At 42.1% G+C, this 24,718-nt stretch overlaps 1 protein-coding gene across 3 annotated transcripts in view; it reads right to left on the minus strand.

Annotated features, from left to right (window-relative positions):
* DNAJC7 (DnaJ heat shock protein family (Hsp40) member C7) overlaps positions 1-24,718 on the minus strand; it is a 25,518-nt gene continuing 800 nt past the window's right edge. For 2 of the 3 annotated variants that reach the window (XM_036883278.2, XM_036883279.2), the window contains exons 2-14: positions 14,684-14,772; positions 13,839-13,963; positions 13,381-13,494; positions 12,686-12,760; positions 9,218-9,336; positions 8,378-8,531; positions 7,712-7,876; positions 6,785-6,876; positions 3,724-3,797; positions 3,195-3,341; positions 2,820-2,972; positions 796-858; positions 1-334 (exon numbers count right to left, since the gene is read on the minus strand). In XM_036883278.2, the coding sequence (XP_036739173.1) occupies positions 297-334; positions 796-858; positions 2,820-2,972; positions 3,195-3,341; positions 3,724-3,797; positions 6,785-6,876; positions 7,712-7,876; positions 8,378-8,531; positions 9,218-9,336; positions 12,686-12,760; positions 13,381-13,494; positions 13,839-13,963; positions 14,684-14,772 (1,408 nt within the window). In that variant the 3' untranslated portion in view covers positions 1-296. Of the gene's footprint in view, positions 335-795; positions 859-2,819; positions 2,973-3,194; positions 3,342-3,723; positions 3,798-6,784; positions 6,877-7,711; positions 7,877-8,377; positions 8,532-9,217; positions 9,337-12,685; positions 12,761-13,380; positions 13,495-13,838; positions 13,964-14,683; positions 14,773-17,496; positions 17,677-24,718 lie in introns of those variants that run through there. The other variant, XM_036883280.2, reaches the window with a different exon arrangement.

A 24,718-nucleotide genomic window follows, 5' to 3' on the forward strand; every position in this document is an offset into this window, starting at 1 on the left:
AAGGGTCAAAACATTTTATTCTCTTAATTTTTTTCTTTTTTAATAAAGTTAAACAGTAAAACAAAAATTCACAAGCTGCCTCCCTGTCCACCCTCCGCCTCCCTCCCCTACCCGCAGTCTTCGGTGCTGGCTCCCTGTCCTTCACCCAACTCACACAGACACAGCGTGTCCAACTGAGAAAATGAAATTGCTCTAAGTATATGGAGACACGATGAAGGGAGGAGGTGAATTGTGTCCACATTCAAGGTTAAACTGAGCAAGTCTGCATTCTGGGGGTTCTGGAGGGTGTCCTTTCACTAGCCAAACTGGAAAAAGAAATTCCCAGGTCCAGATGCTGTAATGGAAAAGAAACGCTTGTTAGTTGACTCTCGGAATTTTCTAGGGAGGATCACTTTGCTCTGATTATGGGAAAGTCTTCAAGGGCTGCTTCACACTCAAACAGAAAAACCTCTCTGGATATCAAACAGCCTGGGCCCTGGGGTGTATGAGGGAGTGTGTGACCGTGTGCATGTGTAGATTGTAACACCTTTCCTCTTCCAGGGAGGCCCTGGTACTAGGCAGCTTAGTTAGACATGCCTCCTTGATCCTATAGAGGTGTGTCATTAATGGTCCCAAGACAAGTGTGCCTGGGAATCTTCATCCGTGGCAGCCCGAGTGAAGAGATGCCCTGCTAGGTGAGAGTTCTACTGCCTCTGCTCAGGGGCCCCTCTGACCATCAGCTGCCTGCTGCCTAACTGAAAAGTTGCTGTGTCGTCTTGTGATCTGAGAACTTTCAAGAATATCAGGCATACTCACCTTCAAAACTAAAGCCCCCAGGACCACCAAAGAACGCCTTAAAGATATTGTTTGCATCAAAATCTGGAGCAAAGTGAGAAACAGGGAAGGGACAAAAAGGTGAGAAAATGGGACACACCTGAAGAGGAACTTAAGACACTGAGGATGGGTCTCCACAGCTTTTCCAGACAGTTCACTTCCCTCCTTTCCCCAAACCTCAGACCAGAGGTGGGCAATTCTGCTCCACCCTATACAGAACTTATTACCGGATCCCACTTCTAGGCTATGTTTCCTTTTCCCAAGTGAGGTCCCAAAGGAAAGCTTTCTTTGCCTCAACCCACTTTGCTGGGCCTTCTCAACCACTGGGAATGCCATCTGCAGTTATTTACACAAAACTTGCCTCACACTCTGTCTCCCTAAAATGCTGAGGCTGCTACTGAAAAGGCTAAAATTTCTTAAATGCTACCAGACCAAATGTAAGACCTACAGTCTTTTGTTATTTGTTTGATTTCATGTTCTATCTAGACTGTATGGCAGGGAGAAAGCTATGGTTTATTAAGCACCTACCAGGTGCCAATGATGGTGTTGGGTACTCTGCATACATTATATCATCCCCAGCTTATACTCAACAAAACCTAAGTAGGGAGCTCAGGTAACTTGTCCAAGATGAGTGGCCAAAGCAGCAGAACCGAATATTCCAACACCTGTCTGACTCCAACATTGCTCTTTCCACCAGGCCACAGCAGGGCTGATGTTCCCACCCTTGCCCGACTTCCTAAGCTGCACAGGATTTATCTCCACCAGTTGATCTCACAGGCACATCCTGGTCCAAAGTGAATTCTTCACCTCTCTGTCTGCTCACCTTCCCAAGTCCCTTAGCTCAGTGAATGGCCCCATCAAGACAGCTCTGCCAAAGCCACTCTCAACTTACTCCTTTCCCTCTCCCAACACATTCTGCAACCAACTCTGGGTCTGCACCTCTCAACTGTGCCCTCCAATCATCTCCTATCTATCATGGCTTCCCTCCATCTGTATCCCTCTCTGTCCCTTCCCAACCATTTCTATTCATTGCCATCACAAATACATTTCTAGAGCCTAAATCTGGTCCATAGCTCCCCCACTTAAAACCCTTCAGTAGCTTTTGGTTGCTTATAGCCCTTTTCAACCACTGGGCAGTTATTTATTTTTGCTAAACCTAGGTTTTTAAAACACACGCATACCCTAAACTGGAGAAGTCAGGATTATCTATAAAACATCATCGATCTTATTTTAAATTCCAACAGATTTTCTTAGTGGAAGAGAATGGGTTGGCATTAGAGACAGTTTGAGAACTGTGCCATAGTTCAGAGGCCTCTTTTCTCTAGAATAGCTCATGGTGAGCAATGACACTGATAGCTGTGCTTCACTTCATTCTAAGTCTTTCAGGGTCGTGGCTATCTGTGAAGGTTGAGGGCTGACAGGAATGTGTGACACATTCAGCATATGCTTTGCAGTGGGTGAAAAGAACTTCCAGTCAATAGGATAAAGCCCACAGTCCTTACTCCAAGCCCTCGGGCCTCCTGAGGCCTGATCTACTTGGTAGCTTCATCTCTTGGACTCCGCTGCCTCACCTCTTCTCCACCTAGAAGAAGGCCTCTGCAGCTCCTCCAAGGCACTGCACTTCCTGCCCTTCAGCACTTCCCCTGCTAATGCTTACCTCGCTTACCTCCTTGGCGCCCGATCTGCACCCTGGGCACTGGCCACACTTGACTGTACTCATTGGATTCCACGTCTGCTAGAACAGGGGTCAGATCTGGCCTGTGAGCCAGTTTGCAAACCCCTACACTGTGGGTTCCTGGAGGTCAGAGAGCCTGTCTGGTTCATCTTTATATTTCCAGCACCCAGCCTAGTGCCTCACCCATTACAGGTATTCCTCAAAGGTACACGCTACAAAGCACAGTGTATCACGGGCACATTATGCAAACCCTTCCTCTGGAGTATCTTTAGAAAAAATTCTAACATTCCACGACTGTCAGATTCATCCCAGGCTGCCTCAACCAACTCACCACCCATATTCATGCCCTCCTCATCTAGGTCTTGTCCACTGTCATAGCGAGTCTTTTTTTTGGGATCAGAAAGAATGGTAAAAGCTTCTCCAACTTCCTTGAACTTTTTCTCCTCTTCCTTCTGAACTTCAGCACTGGCTCCACTGTGCCGATCTGAAGGGAGAAATACAGGAAGCATCAATCTCAAGAAAACCAAGTTTAAGAGAAAGACATACTTTCCAAAATTTGGAGAATATGGAGCTTAGTAACATCTTAATCCCAGCTGAAGAGCCTCCGGAGGCTTTCATTCTGGACTGAATTTGGCAGTGGGCCAGTCTGGCTTGTTCTTCCCACTGAGTTGTCTGCCTCCCACCCCACCCCCACCTCCAACACTACCTGGATGGTGCATCAAGGCCCGTTTCCGATAAGCTTTCTTGATCTCATCCTCAGAGGCATTCTTGTCCACTCCCAGAATCTTGTAGTAATCTTTCCTCTTACTCTTCTTCAGTTCCAGCTGTGCATTTTTGAGGAGCTGTTTGTGTTCTAGGGGAAGACACCGAGCGTCAATGGACAAATCTGATTCTGGCCTCCTTTACCAAGTCCCAACCCAGACGCCTTGCAGTCAGAAGCCTTGTTGACCATACCAGGGGCTTTTATGGTGTTTTCTTCTGGAGATTTACAAAATCTACACATACTTAGGTTCCTCACATCAGCCTCATCACACAGAAAGGGAAGTGAAAGTGACTGGGAGGTTTTGGGGCCTCATCCCACACTTGGGCCTACTGTTCACTTCTTTCTGGCTGGTGATCAAGTGAGCACCAGGTACATTCCTGACCCCCGAATCGAACTCCTCCTGTGTCCAGTTTCAGGGCCTGCAAGTAAGACCACACACTTCCCTGAGAAACACATTCTCAAACTCCTTTACCTTTTGTTTTCTCCGTCTGATACACTTTCTCATAGTCCCGCACTGCTTCTTCATACTGTTCTGTATCCATGTAACTGAAAAGGAAATACAGGGCAAGACAGCAACATAAATGGCAAAGGCCTTCAGTGTCACTCTAGGGGAGAGACATGGCTCAAGCAAGAGACATACAGTTTTGGTTGAGAAACTTCATGAAACAGGGGCCCTTAAGTGAGCACTGAGAAAAAATTAACTACCAGTTCCTTAAGAAAAAGAGAGCTAAGTCTCAAGCCATTTGCACCCATCCAAAGTGATACTCTGCTCTGAACAGAAATCAACAAAGGGAAGAGTTCTTCCTCATGTCACAGATCACCAAGAGGCATCTGGACCTTAGGAGAGGCAATGTGAAGGCACCTACTTGATTACTTGGGATTGAAACACAAGCGAAAAATTATCAAGTAAGAACAATAAATATGGAAGAGCTCTGAAACCCACTGTGCCATAAACATGCAGGGCCAGCTCCAATCCAGACTAGAAGTGAGATTAGTGAGTCACTAGAGGTTCAAATTCAAGGTGGTGGCTGCTGGCCAATGCTTCCATGAAGATTAATCAATCTGAGAAATGTGGGTAAGTGAGACAGAAAAGGAGACTCAACACAGGCTTGCTTCTATTTCCTAACACAGAAAACAGGAGGGGCCTTGGCCCAAGATGGGAGGAATCTAGCTTTACAAGCTGATTGCCAGACATTTTTGGTTTCTCTTCCACAGAAGCATAGTGGCACTTCCCATGTCCCGATAATACCATTTGTGCCAAGGCCGGCCTACCAATTAAGTAGGCTATGGTAGGAGTTCCAGAGGCAGACACCATTGGCTGGGGAGTGGGACATGACCATGTGGTACAGCCAGTCACTGTACAACAGATTCAGTTTGCTGCTACCACATAAGCCCATCTTCGCTAACATCACAGAGCCCGGCCAGGCTTAGAAGCCAGGGCAACAGGAGTGCTACTGATGTCACTGGTAAAAGAGAAACCCAACATCCTAGGCATCTCTGATTTTCTGGCAACATCCTAATTTACTACTTCAAAAAAGTGACAAAAACCTATGCCCCTGCAGACACGGCAAAAATGCTACGAGGAATTTGGAGACCCCATTTATGGGGAAAGCAGAACATAAACTGAAGTAGAAAAAACTTGCTGGTAGCCCTAGGTATAGAAGGATCTAACAAGCAACCCTGATGAACTTCTCAGGCCATTATGTAATGTATTATATGAGCCTATATTACAGTGATTTGCATTTTTACTTCACATTTTAAAATGCAAGGACATCCTTACATTAAAAAAATTATCTTAAGTTAGGGAAATTAGAAAAATAATTACAGCTTTAGGGAAAACGGGAAACTCCAGTCCACGGTGGGAGATGCAACAAAGACCCGGCATCTCCCCAACTTTAGGGGTAAGCTGAGGCAGACTCGGGCAGCTGTCAGGCCTCTGGTAAGACTTTGACCTGAACTCATCGCCAGTACTTCTTGTCAATCCCAGCTCCTTGAGAGGACTGTTGCCACGTTCTCAGTTAACTGCCAAAAAAGTGCATGCTGTCCCCTGTGGCGGGATCTGAGAGACAGAGCCAGAGGACAGCTGTTTCCACCACAAAGGAGTTCACAATCTGATCAAAGCAATTCTTGATTTTTGTTTATTGTACACTTAGGAAGCATAATCCTCCATCCCGTTATCCTCCTAACAAATCAAGAATTTTGTTTTCTCCCCAATCCCTGTTCTTCCAATACTGCAGAATATTCCACTGAGTTTACAGTGTCACTTATCTAGCCACCCTCTCCCCCCTAAACACTGAGATGATTCTCCTTTTTTGCTATTACAGATAATATTGTATTCAGCATGTACGTAGCATTCTGTATTTATTAAATCTTTAGTTGGGTCAGGGGTACTCTTTTGTCTTCCAAAGCTTCCAGGTTTGTCTGCCAGTGGTTTGCAAAGATGAGACCACTAACAGTTGGTCTCACAGTATCTATAATTCTTTTTATGTTTTTGTTTGACAGACTTAGTCATCTACTTAGAAATTCACTTAAAAAAAAAGCACAACATACAGTAGCAATTTTCCTATTTTTAAAACCTGAGGAAGAATTTTGGGGAACCTAAATGGGAGGTAGGCCACACTCCACACCACTGATGAGATGGGGAGCTTGAAGAACTATGGGCTTGTCATGCATCAACACATCACAGGTCCTCTGAGTAAGACATTTCATGACAAGGGAGGGAGTAGGTGTTGGAGGATTGGTATACAAATAGGAAGGTCAGGAACTTCAAAAACATGATGGTCTCTGTCTGGGAAATAATCTGAAATAAGAAAAGATGGATTTGGGGGAGTGGTCTCACCTAGCCCTTGTGAATGTTCCTATCTGGAGAAAAGAGTCCGGTGGATCCAGGAGTAAGATGAACAAGTATGCTGGGGAGCACACTGACTCTGAGGGCAAATCTGGGTACCAGATCTAGGCAGCCATATCCTGGCTCATAAATCACCTTGTCAGGTAAGGGTACTGCAAAAGGGGCTTTCTTATACTGCTGGGAGGCTAAACCAGACTTAGTCCTTTCCAACTGGAAGGCTGTCTTCCTTAATTCAGAACAAGCAAGGTAAGCACAATTCTCAACTGTCTCCAAGAGATACTACATCTCCTTCAAGCACCATACATTCATTCCACAAAATATTTATTGAGCACCTACTGTGTGCAGGCACTGTGCCGAGTTAGAGCAAAAGTGTGTAACATAAAATACAATCTCCAAAGGAAATGGATTTAAACTTTAACAAAAGGAATTTGGGTCAGGCATCAGAGGAAACTTACTGACCGTGAGGGGCGTAAGACACAGGCATGGGAGACTGAGGGAGCTTGTGCAATCTCCTCCGCTGGAGGTCTATAAAGATAGTCTAGAGCTGGAACAATCCCACCTAGAGGCAGGGGGAAGGACCAAATGACCTCACAACATCCCTGGGTCTGCTTCATCATCCATAATGCAATTCCCCTGGCAGGCCAGCAGCAACTCCCTCTTCCCCCCACGCACCAGAGGCACTCACCACTGGGCTCTTCTCAAGTAGGCTTTTATATAAGAGTCATCGAGCTTCACTGCATTTGTGCAGTCTTCTATTGCATCATCTAGTTTCCTAAGCTTCAGGAGAGAGAGAGCAGTCATACTTCACATCTTTGGTGATGAAGGGGGCCCAGAAGCTGTGAGCATGACTTCAAAATTCTAAGAGGATCAGTCATGCTGGCCCCCTAACTATCACACTCGTGCTTGGTCACTGGGAACACCAGTATCTCAGAGGGCTAAGGACACCAAACTCAAAATTGGTTTCTTTCCTAAGTGACAGAAGCCAAGCACAACTTATCTACAAGGATAAAATGCCTCTATCATTCTAGCTTAGTGCCTAACTAAGACCTGGATATAGTAAAGGTAGCTCCTGACCTCCATTCTTACAGCAGCAAAAATCAGGGATCAGAATTATTGTGATTTTTAAACTACCAGAACTCTATGAGGCCTACTCTCGTTTCTTACGGTGTGTAGGACCACAGTGGGCACTCAGGCCATTTTCAACCGAGTCATACATTTCAACGGAAGTTATGCCGGAGAAAAAAATCAAGCCGGTCTTACACTTAATTTCCTCCAAATCACTTCTAAAAAAGAAATAATCACTTGCTTAGGCAGAAAGAAGCAACAACACTTGCTTAAAAAATTATCCCAAAGCCTCTAGCCATTCTCATAGCGGAGGAAGGGGATCTTCAGGAATATTCTCCCAAATTGTCTCTCAAGTGCCCATAAATTCCACAAAAAGATTAAAAGCTTGCCTCTCAGAAGGAAGTTCCTCACAAGCTGAGATATCAACAAAAACAGCCTCTCCTGTCATCTGGCTTACCCTCACTGGGCAGATTTCCCAAGACCTCTATGATGTCCCTTAACAGTATCTCCGTAAGTCCCAAGACCAAGACCCAGACCAAGTGCTTACCTTGGAATTAACCGTACCCCGATTACAGTAGAGTTTAGCATTTGTTTTTATATTGTTAGGGTCTATCCCCAGGGCTTCTGTGTACAGTTCATATGCTAGCTTGTAATTTCCTTCTTTAAATGCTTTATTCCCATCTTCTTTCTTTGCTTTAAGAGCTTTGGCATTCTACAGAGAAAAAGCAAGGGGAGGTCAGTTCATATCCAGAAAGCCTCAGACCACTGCACAGAGAGGAGAGAATCTACTTTTAATTTCCTAGATCCCAGCAGTTTCTATCACACAGCCCCCAACTCCGCCTGGGCTATTTGTTGCTCACTGATGCTTCCTATAAAGGACATGGGAAACCAAGATTTACAAAAGAGTACCAATGAAACCTCTGTTACCCAGGGTTCATCTCCACTCCCCAGGACAAGCATTACTACCTTTTCTTCACTGAGGGAAGAAAAAAGAAAAACACACACTTAGATATCAAAAGGATCTTACTCTATATGATCACGTTTACTTTTAGGCAAATAAAAGTTGTCCTGAAATAATTCTAACAAAAGGACAGAGCACCCTGGGCAAGGCAGGAGGAGCTATCACATTCCTTTGATTCTAAAACCTTCCACTCTCTTAGAGGCTCAAAAAGGAAGCTTCCTTTCCTACTTGGATCTGGTGCCTAGAACTTACTCTGCAAGCAAGGCAGGCCTTCTCATGGTCAGGAGCCATCCTGAGGGCCTGTACAAAAAATTGAACCGCTTTCTCAATACAATCTTCATAATAAAGGCAAAGACCTCGTACATAAAGAGCATCCGCATTGGTAGAATCCATTCGCAAAATGTCACTGCAACAGCCAGAAAGGGGCACATTCAGCTGTGGTTTGTAGCTCCCCATCATTACTATCATTTGTGACTATCAACAGTTTTTCCTTGACCATGTGTCTAGTATGGGAAGTATCCAAAGGTAGACAGATTCCCAAGAACTCTTCCCAAAATAAACCAACTGCATTTATCTTTAATACGTCTCTTGTGTCTCACAATCATTAGAACAGGGGTTGGCAAACTGCAGTTCACAGGCCAAATCCTGCCTGCCACTGTTTTTTGTAAACAAAATTTTTCTGAAACGCAGCCACATCACTCACCTATGTATTACCTATGGCTGCTTTTGTACTATAATGGCTGAGCTAAATAATTGAGGCATGGGAATATAAGTCTGCAAAACCTAAAATATTTACTATCCAACCCATTATAGAGTTTGCAAACCCCTGGAGTAGAAAGAAAAGGACATTTAAATAACAAAAAAACCCCACACAAATGTTCTTTCACATACAACTCACTTTCCTACTGTATTCCTGTATACCCTGTGGATTTTCAAATCAGGTCTAACCTTTGCTCTAAGTCCCAGGAAGGTCCACCCAGCCCTAGCTGGCCTACATACAGGACACATGATAGCTCCCGCTGTATACAGCTGCCAGACAGCATTGTGCAGTGGTTTCTGGCACATCAGTGCAGAATTGGCTTGACTTCATACCTGGCCACAGACTGAGCTTCTGGATAACGACCCAGCATTGCTAAACATTCTGCTTTGAGGATTTTAAAGCGATGGCAGGCGGGGGCAAATTCTAGGGCACGGTCCATGCAGAAAACAACCTATGGGAAGAAGCAAATGAGGCTCTTCATCCTAGACTCAAGAAATGTCTTCACTTTAACTGGTCACACGCAACAGAGTTTAAAGAAAGTAATATCAGAGTTTAAGAACATATCCAATTCATTTGATTAAACCACTGAAAAGAGGAGAGTAGTTGATGCAGATGATAAAAAAATACTAAATACTTTATATATAAACTCAGTTAATGCTCACAATTTTATGAAGTATGGAATGTCATTACTCTTATTTTATTGATGTGAAAATTAAAACATAGAGATTAACTTGTTCAAGGTCACCAAAGCTAGTAAGTAATAGAAGGAGGAATTGATCAGACACTATGACTCCACAGACTATCACTTTAATCACCATGAATCATATCCATAGTGACTCTGATGAAAATTCACATTCTTTTAGTGTAGAAGTACTGTTACTTGCTACTTTCTTATAATTCATCATTACCTATTAAGACAAGAAATACCAAAAATGACCTCAAACAGAACCACTGCTCCCAGTATTGAAATTGCTCACAGTTCCCGTTTTCCTATGCCATGAACTCACTTCTCAGAGTACCCCGGTGGCCACTCTTCCATTTCTAGTTTAGGACTGATGAAGTGGTTCATTTTAAATGGTTCTAAATAACAGACTCTATCAGATTACTGTACCCACCATGTTGCTATACAAACCAAAAGGCAAGTTACATGTGCATGTGCAGACATGCACGCACACAGCTGGGATTACGTCAATCTTTCAGCTGCTTCAGGCTCTCCATATATTCCCACTTTCTCTTTTCAGAAGTTTGTTCTCTTTCATTTTTCATTTAGCTGCTATTTCTGGGAGATTCTTGCTGAAGCACATTCTCCTCTAAGAGTAACTGACCCAAAGGAGAAATCTGGACTTAAGGGAAACCCATTCCCTCTAAGAATATGGGCATGGGGATCAGGAAGAGATGAAATCTGAAAATTTAGAAGCAGAAAAAACTCAAATTCCATCAACAGGAGACTGGTTATGTAATGTAGACAATGCACGTAAGGGCATACTATGTGGCTCTAAAAGAGAATGAAGCAGCTCTCCTATACTCATATGGAGACTTCCAAAGTCTACTAAGAGAAAGAAAGCAAGGTACAGAACTGTGTATAGCATATTATCTTCCATGCAAAAACAGAAAAAAATTAAGACTCTGTATTTATATTTCCTTATATATGTAGAACAAAACTGGAAGGAAATATAAGAAACAAGAATGGAGGTTACTTTAGGGGCTGAGAACTAGACAGAAAACAAGTATGGGGGTACGCTTATCACTGAGTGCTTGTTTCTACTTCTAGCTTCTGAACCATGAATAGCACTTGTTCAAAAATTTAAATTAGAAAAATAAGGAAGCAGATTAACACTATGAACTGTTCGGCAGGGCAGGCCTGCTGCAGCGTTCACAGCAGTGGTGGGGAAGCCTCTCCTTCACAGGTTACTGGTTACTGTCCTGAAAGTTCTAAGGACAGTATGAAAACTTAGGTATTATGTAGGTTGGAGTCATGGTGCTAATTTTTTCCCCCTTAAACATTAAAAGAACTGGGTGCACAGGGGACAGGGGGTGGTTGAGGGGGAGCAGTTGTCAAAATCAGCCACACCATACTGCCTTCACGATGTTCTGTATGGAGATGGTTCTGCTCATTGTGGGGAGTGTCAGTTGAGGCTCAGTGCTTCACTTCCCACCCCCCATCTCCCCATGACTAGGGACAGCTGCAGGCAAAGAAGATCTTTGTTTCTTCCAAGTTCATCTGTTTCCCCTGCCAGGATCATAATTCTTCATTTGTGACATCACCATGAGCTACAGTGGGGGCTGGGGGGTGGGCTGGGATGTCACAAACAGAGGATTCTGTCACAAACTGGGGATTCTGGCCCCACAGTGGGTAAGAGAAAGAAACCCAAAAGACTGCCTTTTGAGACAAAGCTTTTGCCTATATAAACCTCAGAAAATGAATCAGTGACAGAGGCAGAATCACTTTCCAAACACACACGCACTTATGAATCACATTACAGGGACACTGTGTGTATTAAAACCAATGGAGAGAAGAGTAAGTTAATGCTGGGACTCGCACAAGCTAATCAGATATATTTATTACCAAATAAGAGACTTGACTTAAGAATGATTCTTAACTGCACCCTTTCATCAAACACTTACCAAATACCTGCCACAGGAAGCACCAAGCAAATTCTCACACATGAAGTGACAACTATTCCTTACATGATACTCATAAACTTCTTTTATGCGATCCTGAAAACATCCTGATTAGTGGTTTAAGTTTTTAGGCACCAGTTATCTCCCCTTTAGAAACTCTAATGAAAGTTATTTCCAAGTACCATCTATGAAGGGAATCAGGAATTATTCATGAGGCATAACCACTACAAACAATGTCCAGGGAGATAGTCTAGAACTTATATGCCTTCGCATGTTTCAGGTAAGTCAACCACTTTAGCAGGTAAATTTTCAGGTACTATCACACAACTCTACAAAGGAGAGAAGTATGCTTATGGAGAAACAGCAGTGATGACAAGTTACATATGCTATTCAAAATCTAAAAGGGGCCTCTAATTTTGATGTATACCTTCATCCAATTCATATAAAGCAGGAGTTAAAGCTAGTTCTCATTATTCAAATAATAATGGATTATTATTATCCAAACCTTATATTTAATTCCAATTGACTTTTCTTCTCTAGACCAGCATACTTTTAGGCTACTCCCTTACATAAAAAATAGGAACAAACTCAAATAACAAACCTCTATTACTTTTTATCATATATCATAAAGCCAAATATATTTAAGTACATTAGCCAAAAACTGCTGGTGATGATGTAGAGTGACAGGAACTCTAATTCATTGTTGGTGAGAATGCAAATTGGAAGAGCAACTAAGTTTCTGGCAAAATTTAACATACTTTTTACCATACAATCCAGCCATCACATTTTTTTGATATTTACCCAAAAGAGTTGAAAATTTATGTCCACATGAAAACCTCCACAAGGATGTTTATAGCAGCTCTATTCATCACTGCCAGAAACTCAGTTGTAACAAAGGTACCTCTAGGACAGGAATATTGCTAATGGGGAAGGCTATGCATGTGTGGGGACAGATGACATAAGAAATCTCTATACCATCATTTCAATTTTACAGTCTTCCTAAAACTTCTCTAAAAAATAATTAGTCTTTTAAGAGGGAAAGAAAAGAAAAAGTCAAAGCCAAACTGAAGTAGTACTTTGCCCTTCTAGACCTTCTGTTCCATACCACTCTTCTTAATTATCCCCGGCCCAACACAGGAATTTTGTAAGAAAGTGTAATCTTCATAGTTGTACTTTACCTTCCGAAAATCCCTCTTCTCAAAATCCGTTTCTGCTATTTTCTCATATTCTATGACTGCATTAGCATTCTTGAACTATACCAGAAAATCAGATAAGGGAAAGTTTTAATGAAGTTATAGATTCAGCAACCACAAAAATCAACAAGGCCTTGATGAATTTGTTATTTCAAGAAAATCAGAACCAGACTTTTCACAAATCAAGCTGGTGTCAACATAGCTAAGACTCTTTAATAGGAAGACTAGAGCACAACCTTCATGCTCAGTTTTAACTTAGAGTCAGAAATATAAGAGCCATGCCTTGATAAACACAAAATAAAGGCAAGGCATTGTCAGGGATTGAGCAGAAGTTTTGAGGTTTTCACTAAAACACATCCAGGATAAACTGGGTATATATGGAGATGGAAACAATTTTATCAGGAGTTGAAGTTACTCATATTCTTTAACCTCACTTAAGTCAGTACCTTAAAGCATCTGCCCATCCCCACAGCCATCTCAGAAGCCTTCCAATTTTCAGATTTCTAAGGCTGTAAATCTGAATATCAAAACTCCTTTTAGAGATAAGGAAATGAGGCTGAGAGAGAGACTACCGGGACTTGCCTAGTCACCCTGGTATGGTTGATGGCAGAAGTGAGACTGGATCTCAGTTCTGACTCTCAAGTCACTGTCTCTTCCAATATGCACAGGACCAGACCCACCTCCTGCTGTGCCTGAGCATTTTTGTGATCCAGTTCGAGAGCTCTCTGGAAACTACGACATGCTGCCATGGCATTTCCGAGAGACAGGTGGCATTTGCCCTCTCGCAGATGCCCCTAGAAGAGGAAACACAGAGGAAAGACAAGCACAATCGAGAGAGCAGAGAAAACACAGCAGCGACAACAGACACAGTGGGAAACCAAGTGGCTCCACGCAGGTGCCTCTGACTCCACGGGACGCTAGGCAGTACTGGACTCTGGTCAGTGCAACTGGGGAGGGGGTGTGATTCATGCCGCGTACTGAAAGGCCAAGTACACTGCTAACACTCTATAGTGCAGAGCACAGCCCTCCAAACAAGGGATTATCTGGCCTGACATTTCAGTCGTGTCAGGACTGAAAAGCCTGGGCTAAAGGAACTCAAATGCAGCAGTCCAGTCTTGCTGAACAGCCTGACACATACCCGGACGAAGCTGTCATCCAACCTCACTGACTGCTGTGCATCTCCAAGAGCTTCCCGGAACTTCCCGAGCATCATCAAGGTGGCTGCTCGATTCCCGTAATAGCTAGCATTTTTCGGACACATGTCTACAGGAATGGCAGGAAAATACAAAACAAAACTTAGTATGGGTCACTGCTTCAAATGCTCGGGGCCATCTACATCAGAACTATATCAAGGCAATCAAACTATAATAGGAGTGCTGACAAACTCTCTTCAAAAGGTCACAGCCAGACTTTTAACCACCTGTGCAAATGGTCGAAAGTTATGGTGCAACCAATTAAACAGAAAAGTTATTTAAAAATAACTTAAACTTAGTGTTGAAGTGCACAGATTATCTTTTAGGGGGAGGGGGCCAGCATATGTACCTTCTTAATGAATTGTGCCTTATGGAATAAGACATGAAAGTACATTTGCATTAGTTGAATTAGGGGTGGGAAGCCTGCAAACAGAGAGAAAAACCCTGACATGGGACTAAAATATGCTGCCAGATAGAGCATGGAAGTAACTCAAGACTTGGTAACATCTACAAAGGCCATTTTCTAAGATAGTAAATGAACTGGCAATAGCTGAGATATATTTAGGTGGGTATTTTTTTCACCAAAATATCTAGAATTTCTGAAATTGCCTTTCATTTGCCAAATGAAGAACTACCCACTTGACCTACAATGATGTCAGTAAGCCTGAAAGAGCTCACAATTAACAGTTATCAACCCACTAAGCAAAAGGCTAATTCTTAGAAAGGAGCTATCTGTAACAACAGGATCTGGCAAATTATCTCCCAGTGTTAAGTACTAGGTCCTTCTCACCTATGGCTTTTGTGTAATAGTTGTAAGCTTCATTGTAATCTTTCTTGGCATAGTATGCATTTCCTTGTTCCTTGAAAGACTCTGCTTCCCTGAAAATGAAAGAGAAAAAGAATCATGTTACTATACCTCAGGAATAACCTCTATAATCTCATGGGAGCAATCTGTGATCTAAAGCCCCTGGCACATGGAGCTGAAATTTGGTGTGACACTTGAAAGAATTTATAGATTTGTTTCATGCTACCTTCTGTCACTTAGGTGCATTCAAACTAGATCAAGAAAAACCTTTGTCCTGTTGCCTGCCTTTCCTTGCTGTTCCCATCTGTATTCATTCCCTTTAGGACAGACAAATTTACATGTTCTCTCACAGAGACTGAGTTTTTACATTTATTTCCTTTCCACTGTGTCACAACGGCTGTCTCTTTAGCAAACTTAACAAAAAATCAGTTACAGGTAATTCCTTTCAGGGGCAACTGATCTCTCAAGGTGAAACAGGTCACAACCTTGGAATTTTAATGAAATTTAAATTAGAAATTTAATGAAAATTAAATTAAGTAAGTTTACAACTTATTCTCTTGAAAACTGGCTCATGCATTTGTCACTGGAAGAACAAGCAGAACAAAAGCAGGTGGCAAAGGAGTTAAAAGCATAGCATATTGGTGTTAAGATGGATTACAGAGTTGCGTGACAGCAGAGACCAAGAACTTGGATGACAGGGACATAGGAGCTACAGGCGGCAGTGCCATGCTCTCAGAAATACCCATCCACTGGTGTTCTACCTGCCCATCACATCTATGTGGGTACTTACAGCCCCCTCTACCATCCCTGTGGTACTGAGTATAATCACCATCAGAATTTCTGCCCTACTCCAAGATCCATTTTTTGAAGCTATGCCATAGAACAAACCATACTTCCCCAAAAGAACAATGCTTCCTAAGTGGGGATTGTATTTCTGACCACAGCACTAGAATCAAATCAGACATGACCACCAATGCTTTAAAAGAACAAAACACTGGTAACCTCTATCAAAGATACCCAAAATTAGTCTAATGCCAACTTGAGTGACACAGGTAATTCTTTACCAAAATGATTACTGCAATGTAACTATCTGAGCATCTTTGTTAAAAGGAATAATCTTTCTTTTTCTGCCCTCTACACATGCAAAAAAGAACCCAGGTAAGAGCTGCTTGAAGTGGGGACAAATGTGCACAGTTCTTAACCCATGATGGTATGGGAGTTTACACTTGATTCTACTGACATCAGCACTGGGAAGATGTGATTTATTTACTTACATATTTTAAACTACAAACTGGCAAAGCCCCCTCCTTTTACTGAAGTGATCTCCCTTTCCACTCTTCTCCATCACTGTCCTGGCAAACCCTAACATGAAAAGGCTGCTAGAAGAAAGGAAAAGGAAAATGGGAATGACCTATAAATGCCGACAGATATGAACTTGGATATAAATCTGTGAATAATTTTATTATACCAATCGTCACAATGCTATAAAAAGTCCTCAAGAAAGATTCCCCAACTGCATGACTTATGTATCCCCCAAATGCAATCTTCTTACAAGGTGCACATTATCTTGTAACTCTAAATTAAGCAAGAAACTATGAAAACTATGAAGGGCCTATCCTTTAGGAGCAGACATGTCAAGAGATTTGAAGAAAGGGCTTCCCCAACACTGGACTGCAGAAGTGGAGTCAAACTTCTGTGAAGAAACAGAGTGGTAAATTCAAAAGAAACATTAGGCCCAAACTGTATCTGAGAAGATCTAGCCTTCTCTTCAGCCACCCATGACTAAGAATACACAAATCCTTACATCAAAACATCTCTCTCAGTATTTAGGCAGATATTGTGTCAGCAGTCTAACACTTTTTAGTCAAAGGTGAAACAATCTATAGAGCTACAGAAAGGTGCCCTTTCCTTCCTGAAACACTAACTCCCATGGAGGCAGGTGAGTTCAGGATTGGCTTCCAGCAAAAATGCAAAGGACTTCTGTGGGAAATTAGTTGTAATTATTGAGGCCAGGTACTTTCCATATATTATCTGATTAGGAGAATTTCATTATTCCCATTTCTCAAAGGAGGAAATTAAGGCTCAGAGGTTAAAAACTGGACTGAGGTCAGGATGTCAACCTACACCTGTCAGATTCAAAGGTTGTGCACTATCTACTAGGCTAAGCTTTCTCTCTAATGCTCCCCTCTATCTACTAAGACTTTAAAACTTTATTTGTTCTGTTAGGAACAAAACATGGGCAATGGATATATAAAAGTCTTTAAATTAAGACATAAAAGAGTGCCAGCATATAAAATCCACCTCTAGAACTGCAATCTGGATTTAAACAAGCTAAATGACATTTTTAACAATTAGTCATAGGGAGAGAGCAGGGTTTCTTTCTCTTTAAGATCCAAGACCTAGTGAACTGGACTTTGCCTACCCCAAGAAATGCATTTCATTTTAGTAAATGGTGAGTAGATTCCATTCTAGAGCAAACAAAGCGAGTAATGTAGAGTCAGCCCACAGCAGAAAGAACAAGAAGAATTGTGTTGTGACAAGTTACCATGTTTTTAACCTCACAGTGCACAGCATCAGGCCAGAATTAGCTTTCCCACACAACTGCCTCATAAAAAGGACTTATTTTCATAGAAACATGGTTGATTAACAGCTGCCTAAACAATGGGCACTTAGTGCTTTTAGACTGAATGCTATTTTTTGCCTCCAGGTCCAAAGCTCAAAGTGGAGTCCCTCCTTCATTTTGAACCACCCCCCTACCACCACCAAATACACAACAAACTTTAACCAATGGGCCTGACCCTGTGAGCCCAGCCGAGGAAAAAGTGGATCTTTGGAATCCAGCATGGCAGTAGCAAGAACTGAACAAGGCAGCATCACGAACAATTCCAGGGTCAAATCCATTCAAGTCCTGCCCTGGGAGTCTGAGAAAGGGCTGAAGCTTGTTCAAGTTGCCCTTACAGCAAAGGGACTGAAGGATGAGATGTCAAAGGCGTGGGACTGGAAAAGAAGAAGAGCGGGTTAACACTAGAATTGAGGACAATCTGGCGGTGGCATCTATCACTCCGCTCACTGCCAGGGTCAGTTCATCTGGTAACCAAATGAGTTACACCATGTGCCTACTAAAACACATCAGCACCGAGAAAGCAAGAATTAGGAGTAACTGGCTTCACCTGGACCAAATGAAAAATGGCAAAGATTCCAAAAGGGACTAAATTAAACAACAGATTGTTTTCTAGGGCCCCAAAATAAAATTCAGACTAAACCCTGAAATATAATACTGCATCAAAATATAGACTTGGATGTAACTGACCTGATGGTGCTATTAAGAACTACACTCTATCTCTAGAGCTTTTTTATGTTTTCAAAGCATTTCAGTGAAGATCTTCACAAATGGCCTTCTGAAGTGGATACAGTAGTAATACTACATGACCTACAACAAGAGCTGGTGAGGCACCCAAGGGGGCTGCCCAGGTTCCCTAACTCCTAGAGTCCTATGCTTTTTTCCACTAGATCCTCTTAGTGTTGAGGCTTTAAATTAAAACTAATTGATCCAGTACCCCCCCCAATCCTTGGGTCAACTCTAAGCAGAACAAGCTTCATTTCTCTAATTCATGAAGAGATGCTGGGAATGACTCCACCCCCACCAAACCAGTCCTTTCACTTTAATATCCTGCAATAAATTCTTGTGAAAACAGCTGCTGAAAGGTTTCCAAAAAACCATTTTCTTTGGCTGTATAATGGGAGGGTACCCCACAACAGGGGCAGTGCCAATGGCCAGGCCAACCTTCCCTCTGACCGATATAGGTAAGTAGAATACATTCCACTCTTGGTCTACTTTGCTATTTTTTTATTTTTCAGGAAAAAAAAATCCTCATCAATCAGAAAACTGCATCTCTGACACCTGCTTTTCCATACTACATGTATATTAAAAATCTGTGTGTATCCTCTGATCAAGCAGCTACATTCTCTCTCTACTAGTTTAGCACCCATTCATCACAGATGCTAATTAATTACTCCAACACACACTGCCAAGAGAATCATTTGGTATCATACAGGTCTCAGCATCATGTCAGCAAATCAGGCAACTTGGGCTTCTAGTCAGCTGCCAACTTTGCACATTTACAGCTCAGCTAAATTAAACACATATTAAAACACCACAGTTGACACAGCAACGTGCCCCAAATTAGAGCCCTGCAAAAATTTCCATCTTCTTTCTAAATACTTCCAAGTCAAACACTTAAGCAAGATCTTTACCTTAGGCAAACTAGTCTATCTTTTAGCAATTAAAGAGGTATTCAAAAACTTTAGTCAGCATTTGCTAATGCAGGATTTGTTGGGTGGTAGTTTTTAAAGCACCTTCAAGGCTGGGTTCTGCCTAGAAGTGCTTAACCTATCACACATTTGAAAATCAGTTAAGTAGGATGAGATGCTTCATCATTTGTATGGTATCATTTTAAGATTTATTCTACCTCAGTGCATAACAAATGAAGATGAACATGGTTTCATTATTCTACATTTGCAACCTAGGAAATGCCAATTAGGTTTTTCTACAACAAAAAACATACCTCACAGCTTTTATTTCAAGTATTTGCCTAAAGTAATATATTTTTTATAAAGTTCAGCTCTTCCGATAGCTGTTAATAGCAGTTTAAATCAAAACAGATGCAGCAGCTTGAATAAGGGTTTTTTTCTTTCACTTTCTTGGTGCATTCTACTCCTGAAGTGGAAGAAAAATCTAGCTTTGCAAAAGTTGCAACTCAGAACAAAATGATTTATTTTGTTAGAGCAGAGGAGTGTTTAGGGGCCTTTGATTTTAGAAACTATTGTCAGCAAGAATGTTAGAAAAAGATATCTTTCCTTTTCTTCCCCCTCAGGCTATTGACAATGATATTTTATACTGGCATTGAGTCAAATATCTTTTATGCATTACTATTATATTTACTACTTCCAAAATGTCGCCCTTACTCTATGATTGTTGCACCCATTCCCTTTATTCAGTCAAATTTACTATTTGCTCGTTGATCTACAAATGCCCTCCACCCTTTGGAATTTACAGGATCTTGGCCAGTCTCAGAGTAGAAATTCCTTCTTCCTTCCCACAGTCCAAGACCTTTTGTCCCCAAAGGCATGTCACAGGGCCTGCTTCATGTTGTACTCCCTTTGACCTCCATGAGAGAATAAAGGAGCTCAGAAGCCTAACTTTTATCCTGTCTTACCAAATGCGTACTATTCCGTTTCTTTCTTTTTTATCTAACTAATCTAGATGTGAATAACAACTTACATTTTATATAGATATGAAAGCTGTTCCACATATGACCTGGAACAATTCCACAGATTGAGTGCTTGCTAAATGCAAGGTGCTGTGTGCTGAGTGCAAATAAAGGTTTCCTAATGGTCCAGAGACAACAGAGGGAGGACTCTATCCAACTGCTACCAGTTGGTAAAAGTGGGCTAACCCAGCTTCCTTTACCCAGTTTGCTACAGAACAGACAGCTGTCTTCATTATAAGGCACAATTAAAACATCCACTCTCCTCCCAAAAAGAGATGAGGAGATGAAGATAACTCATTAACATCAGTTCAAATTGTACTCTGGGTCTTCAGGGGTAAGCCTCAACAGCGGCACAGTCAAGCGACCAAGAGGCACGCAGTGGAGTCACAGAGAAGTCCCCACAAGGCGGCAGCACTCTCCGCTGCCTGAGCAGGGAAGGACGCCAGGCACCACCCTGGAGTTGGCTACGTCTCACTGAGCAGGGGGAAAGGCTAGGCAAGTACAAGGCAAATCTGGGCGGAAACTCCGCTGCGGCAGACGGAAGGACATCAACACGGAAACAGCTGCCTCCACAGTGAGTTACGAACTTATGCTAGTTCCTTAAATAGGAGGTGTCAATCTGTCCCCTCTACCTAAACTTCTTTACCCCTGGGGAGAGGAGACCAACCATAAAGCAGCTTTGGAGAAAAAGGCGTCTCAAAAGCCATTCTGAGAACACAAGTCTCTGCTTCTCAGCGTTAGCCAGAGGCACGTTTTCATGACATATCCCCAAACCCACCACTTTCTATCTCTTGGTTCCCCACTCTGTGACATCTCCCACTACCCTCATAAAGACATGAGCACCTATCAAAAACCTAGAACTAAGGAACTATAATCAAGAAAAAGGCTGCTTTCTGAGGTTGTTTTTTCTTGGGGTATGTGTGGAGGTGGAACCAGAGTGGGGAGTCTTGATTGTCAACTGCGATTTTGCTTCCAAAGTTTTCTTGGTCCCTTAGTTCAAGGTGGTTGACCATCTGAGAGCAAACTGCCAGGGGAAGAATTCCCAGAATAAGAGAGGGTCCTGCTTGCCTCACACACCCTCCCCTAAAAGTCTAGTATTAGAATCAGAATAGACGGTTAACACTTGCTTATCTGACAGTCTGGCCTCCCCACACAAACTTTATGTCATATGCCATTAGAATATCAGATTTCAGAATTAAACTCTGAAAGTAAAATATTCCTTCTCATATTAACATTCTCAAAAGCCTGAGCCACTCATACCCCTGCCAATGGTGGGATAAAACATAGGAAACCCTATTTTAGTCTGGATAGGAAAGGAAAAAAATGTCAATCCGATAAAATGAATAGACTACTGGAATAACATGCATGCTGAATCCAGCTCTTCCTGCTGAAATCCAGACAGTTTAAAAGTACATCTGGAGCAACCTCTAAGTAACTTCTACATCACTTGCACTGATGTAGAAGAGATGATGAGAAAGGGAACCAAACATTAGTGGGGTAAGGGAGAAATGGGCTCTCAGAGGGACTTTGCAGCAGACAACAAGGCACCTAGGCAGCCACTGACCACTGCGCTCTGATCTAAAACCCAAAGGATTTCAAGAAAGGAAAGGCAAATGCCCAGTACTCAGCCTTTAAAAACTTAAAATAATAATTTCAATGAGTAAACTAATCCCTGATTGGCTGGAATGTACAATAAGGCTGAGCTTTAAGCCAATCAGAGTTCTGGTCATTGGGAATGGACAGGACACTAGGGTAACTGCAACACAAGCCCAACATTTTGTTAAAATCGTTCAATTTACTGACTGGCTAATATGTAGATCTGAATTAAAGCAGCAAGCAATAGAGAGGCCCTTCCTCCATACTCTACCTTTGTTCCACTTACAATTACTTAACAATTCTGCTACTTGTTAATATCAGAGTTCAATTAATTTGCTGGGATTCAGGATTCTGTATTCCTAGGTTTATCCCTTCCTTAACCATGGTGTATTTGTCCTATCTCCCATTTCTTCATTTCTGACGCCACACATTCAGTATACCAAAAAGAAAATAAAGGCTGAGAGCAGTGTCTCTTACTGATTTGGGTTCAAGGTCTAAGATAAACTCATTCAACTTACAGGCTTACTGAAATGTCTAGCTGCCTGCTCTGAAACTTCCAGGGACAGTTTGGGGGGATGACTGCCTAAGAATTTAAAGCAGGCTGAGGAAGAAGAGAGGGGAATGGCATCCCCACAAGCTCTTCAGTTAAGACCACAAACTTCAAAACGTCCCAGGAAGCTGCAGTAAACAAACAGCAACTACAGCAGACCCTGGGGCATGACTTCAGGGCCTAGTGCCTCCCACCAACAAAGGGACAGAGAAGTAAAAGGCAAAATCTGAGAGTCTACGATACCTAGGTACTAAGAAAGGGCCTAATAATAATTGCTCTTGCTTGTGTCCATCAGGAAAACAGATACAAAGAAGTCAGAATCAGGTAAGGATGTTCTGGCTCCTAACTCTATGGTCCTTTGGTCCTTTTAGACCTCATTGTCCAGTCATGCCAGGTATAAGCTGAGACACAGAAATGTTTCCTCTATTGATAAGCAACTTGAAATCCTTCGATTTTACCATAACAAAGACTACCTATGGAGACCAAGCTGCTCCCAACCCAGGAAAGGCGACCAGGAAGCTTTTACTCAAGACACTTATACATATATTAGGTAAAGCAATCAGCAACTTTCCTGGAAAATGTAGGCCTTAAATTAGCTGAAATGTAAAACCTATGAAATTTAGCCCTCTGGCTCCCCAAATAGCTTTATCTGTTCTGGTGGGCAAAGAGAAATAAATAATCTTCATGTACAGAACCCTGATCTATTTTGGAGTGCCAACGTATATATCTTTTATTTTAGCCTCTCAGCTGCTAGCTATGAAGGAAAAAGAACGTCAGAGTGACAGGCAAAAAAACTGAAGCCCATTTCTTTTCTCTCTAGAGGCACTAAAGCTAAGAAAATAAAACATGCAGCCATTTAAAATGCTGCAACCATGAGGTCCAATATCTTGAGAGCTCCTCTCACTTTGCTCCCTGTGGGACTCTAACAATCTAGCAGCAGCAGGATTCCCTTGAGCCAAGACGCAAGGAAGGACTCCTCGCTGGACTTCACAGAAACAACCCAAGAGACCCAGCAACTACTGTGTCCCAGGGGGACTGTAAGGAGACATGAACTTGGCCAAATGCCTAACCAAGCCAGGTAGTAAAGGGCATTTGTAAGGGACGTCCCTATCGCTGCCCTCTGCTACAGCTGCACAGGAGGATTCCAGGACACATGAAAAATGTAAAACCACCTTCCTCCAGAGCAAAACTACCACTCCATTTTCAGCACTGTTAAACCACACCAAAAAAAAGCCTTTTTCTTACTAAACAGATCTCAATGTTTACCCTCCTAAGGATGACTTATATGGCAGAAAGTCAAACTGATTTTTTTAAATGTCACTATATTTTCCTTTTGATTTGTTCACATAAGTGGTATACAGTAAACACCTGTTTTAGTATGTCTAAAAGAGATCTATATGAATATGTATAAGATGTACTCTACTAGGTAAGAATGCATTTTTTCATAGTTACGTTTAGTTACTTTTTCTTAGTGGCAGATAAACCAACCACGCATTTTACAATCACTGAAATCTTGAATTCATGAAATATGGCAGTTAACGTAGGTCAACACCCTCCCTTATTCTGTTGTACAACGTATGTTGTACCTAATACCAAATGTTTTTGTGTGATGTGACACATTACAGCATCACCTGTTTTACATTTCTTAATGTATCTTCAGGCTCATTTACTATAATTTTATGATAGAAACAATATCCTCTAAGGCTGTGATTTTTTTTTGGGTGGGGGAGGGCAGGAAAAGGACTGCTTTATACTGGGGACTTTGAAGTGAAAGCTGATTAAAGACAGTCCCCACATCAGAGATTTATACTAAGTAGGATGAGGTTTTTTTTAATTGCTACATACAGTCCAAGTCCCTATTTATAGCACAAAAAGCCACTGAATGCTTTCCACAAACAGGTAAAGTAAATCCTTACAACTAATTTAAGCTCTGTGTTGGTGAAGTTTTGTTTCCCATTTTACAGTTCCTTTGATGATGTTAATGCTTAATTCTAAATACCTGGAAGAACAAGAAATGATGTGAAAACTCAAAACTATGAACAGAGAGAAACTAGACTCTGGTATCCTGTCTTCTTCGATATCCCAGGGACCTACTGCACTTTGTCAAGCCTCTCAGCTACCAACAGGTAGGGAACTAGGGACACAGGCTGCAAACTACCCTAAGCTTGATAACCATTCTGCCTCACTATAGTACCTATGTTTCTAATTTGCACTGTATAAAAATCTCAGAATCCTGACTTCAGATCTCATGAACTAATTCGATGTCACCAGCTCAAATCGTCCAGAATGAAGCCATAATGGGCTTAGTATAAAGATAAAAAATACGTGGGAAAGCAATTGCAGTCAATTAATCTGCAGCTGATAGGAAACGGCCTAAGCTTCCACAACCTTTTTGTTAATTCTGCCTCAGGATTAGGACAAGTATGACTACCCACAACTGTGTTCCAACCCCACTTCCAAAAACCTGCCTTAGCTGTAGCCAGAATCCAGAGTGTTCTCGAAAACAACTCACTCAGCAGCTCCCCTGCCTAGTCCCGACTGGCGATCTCCAGCCACTGCGGCTGCCCAGCAGTGCCAACAGCAGCACCCAAGCAGCTGCCCTCC

Source organism: Manis pentadactyla, chromosome 4 (assembly GCF_030020395.1).
Source record: "Manis pentadactyla isolate mManPen7 chromosome 4, mManPen7.hap1, whole genome shotgun sequence".
Lineage (NCBI taxonomy): Eukaryota > Metazoa > Chordata > Mammalia > Pholidota > Manidae > Manis > Manis pentadactyla.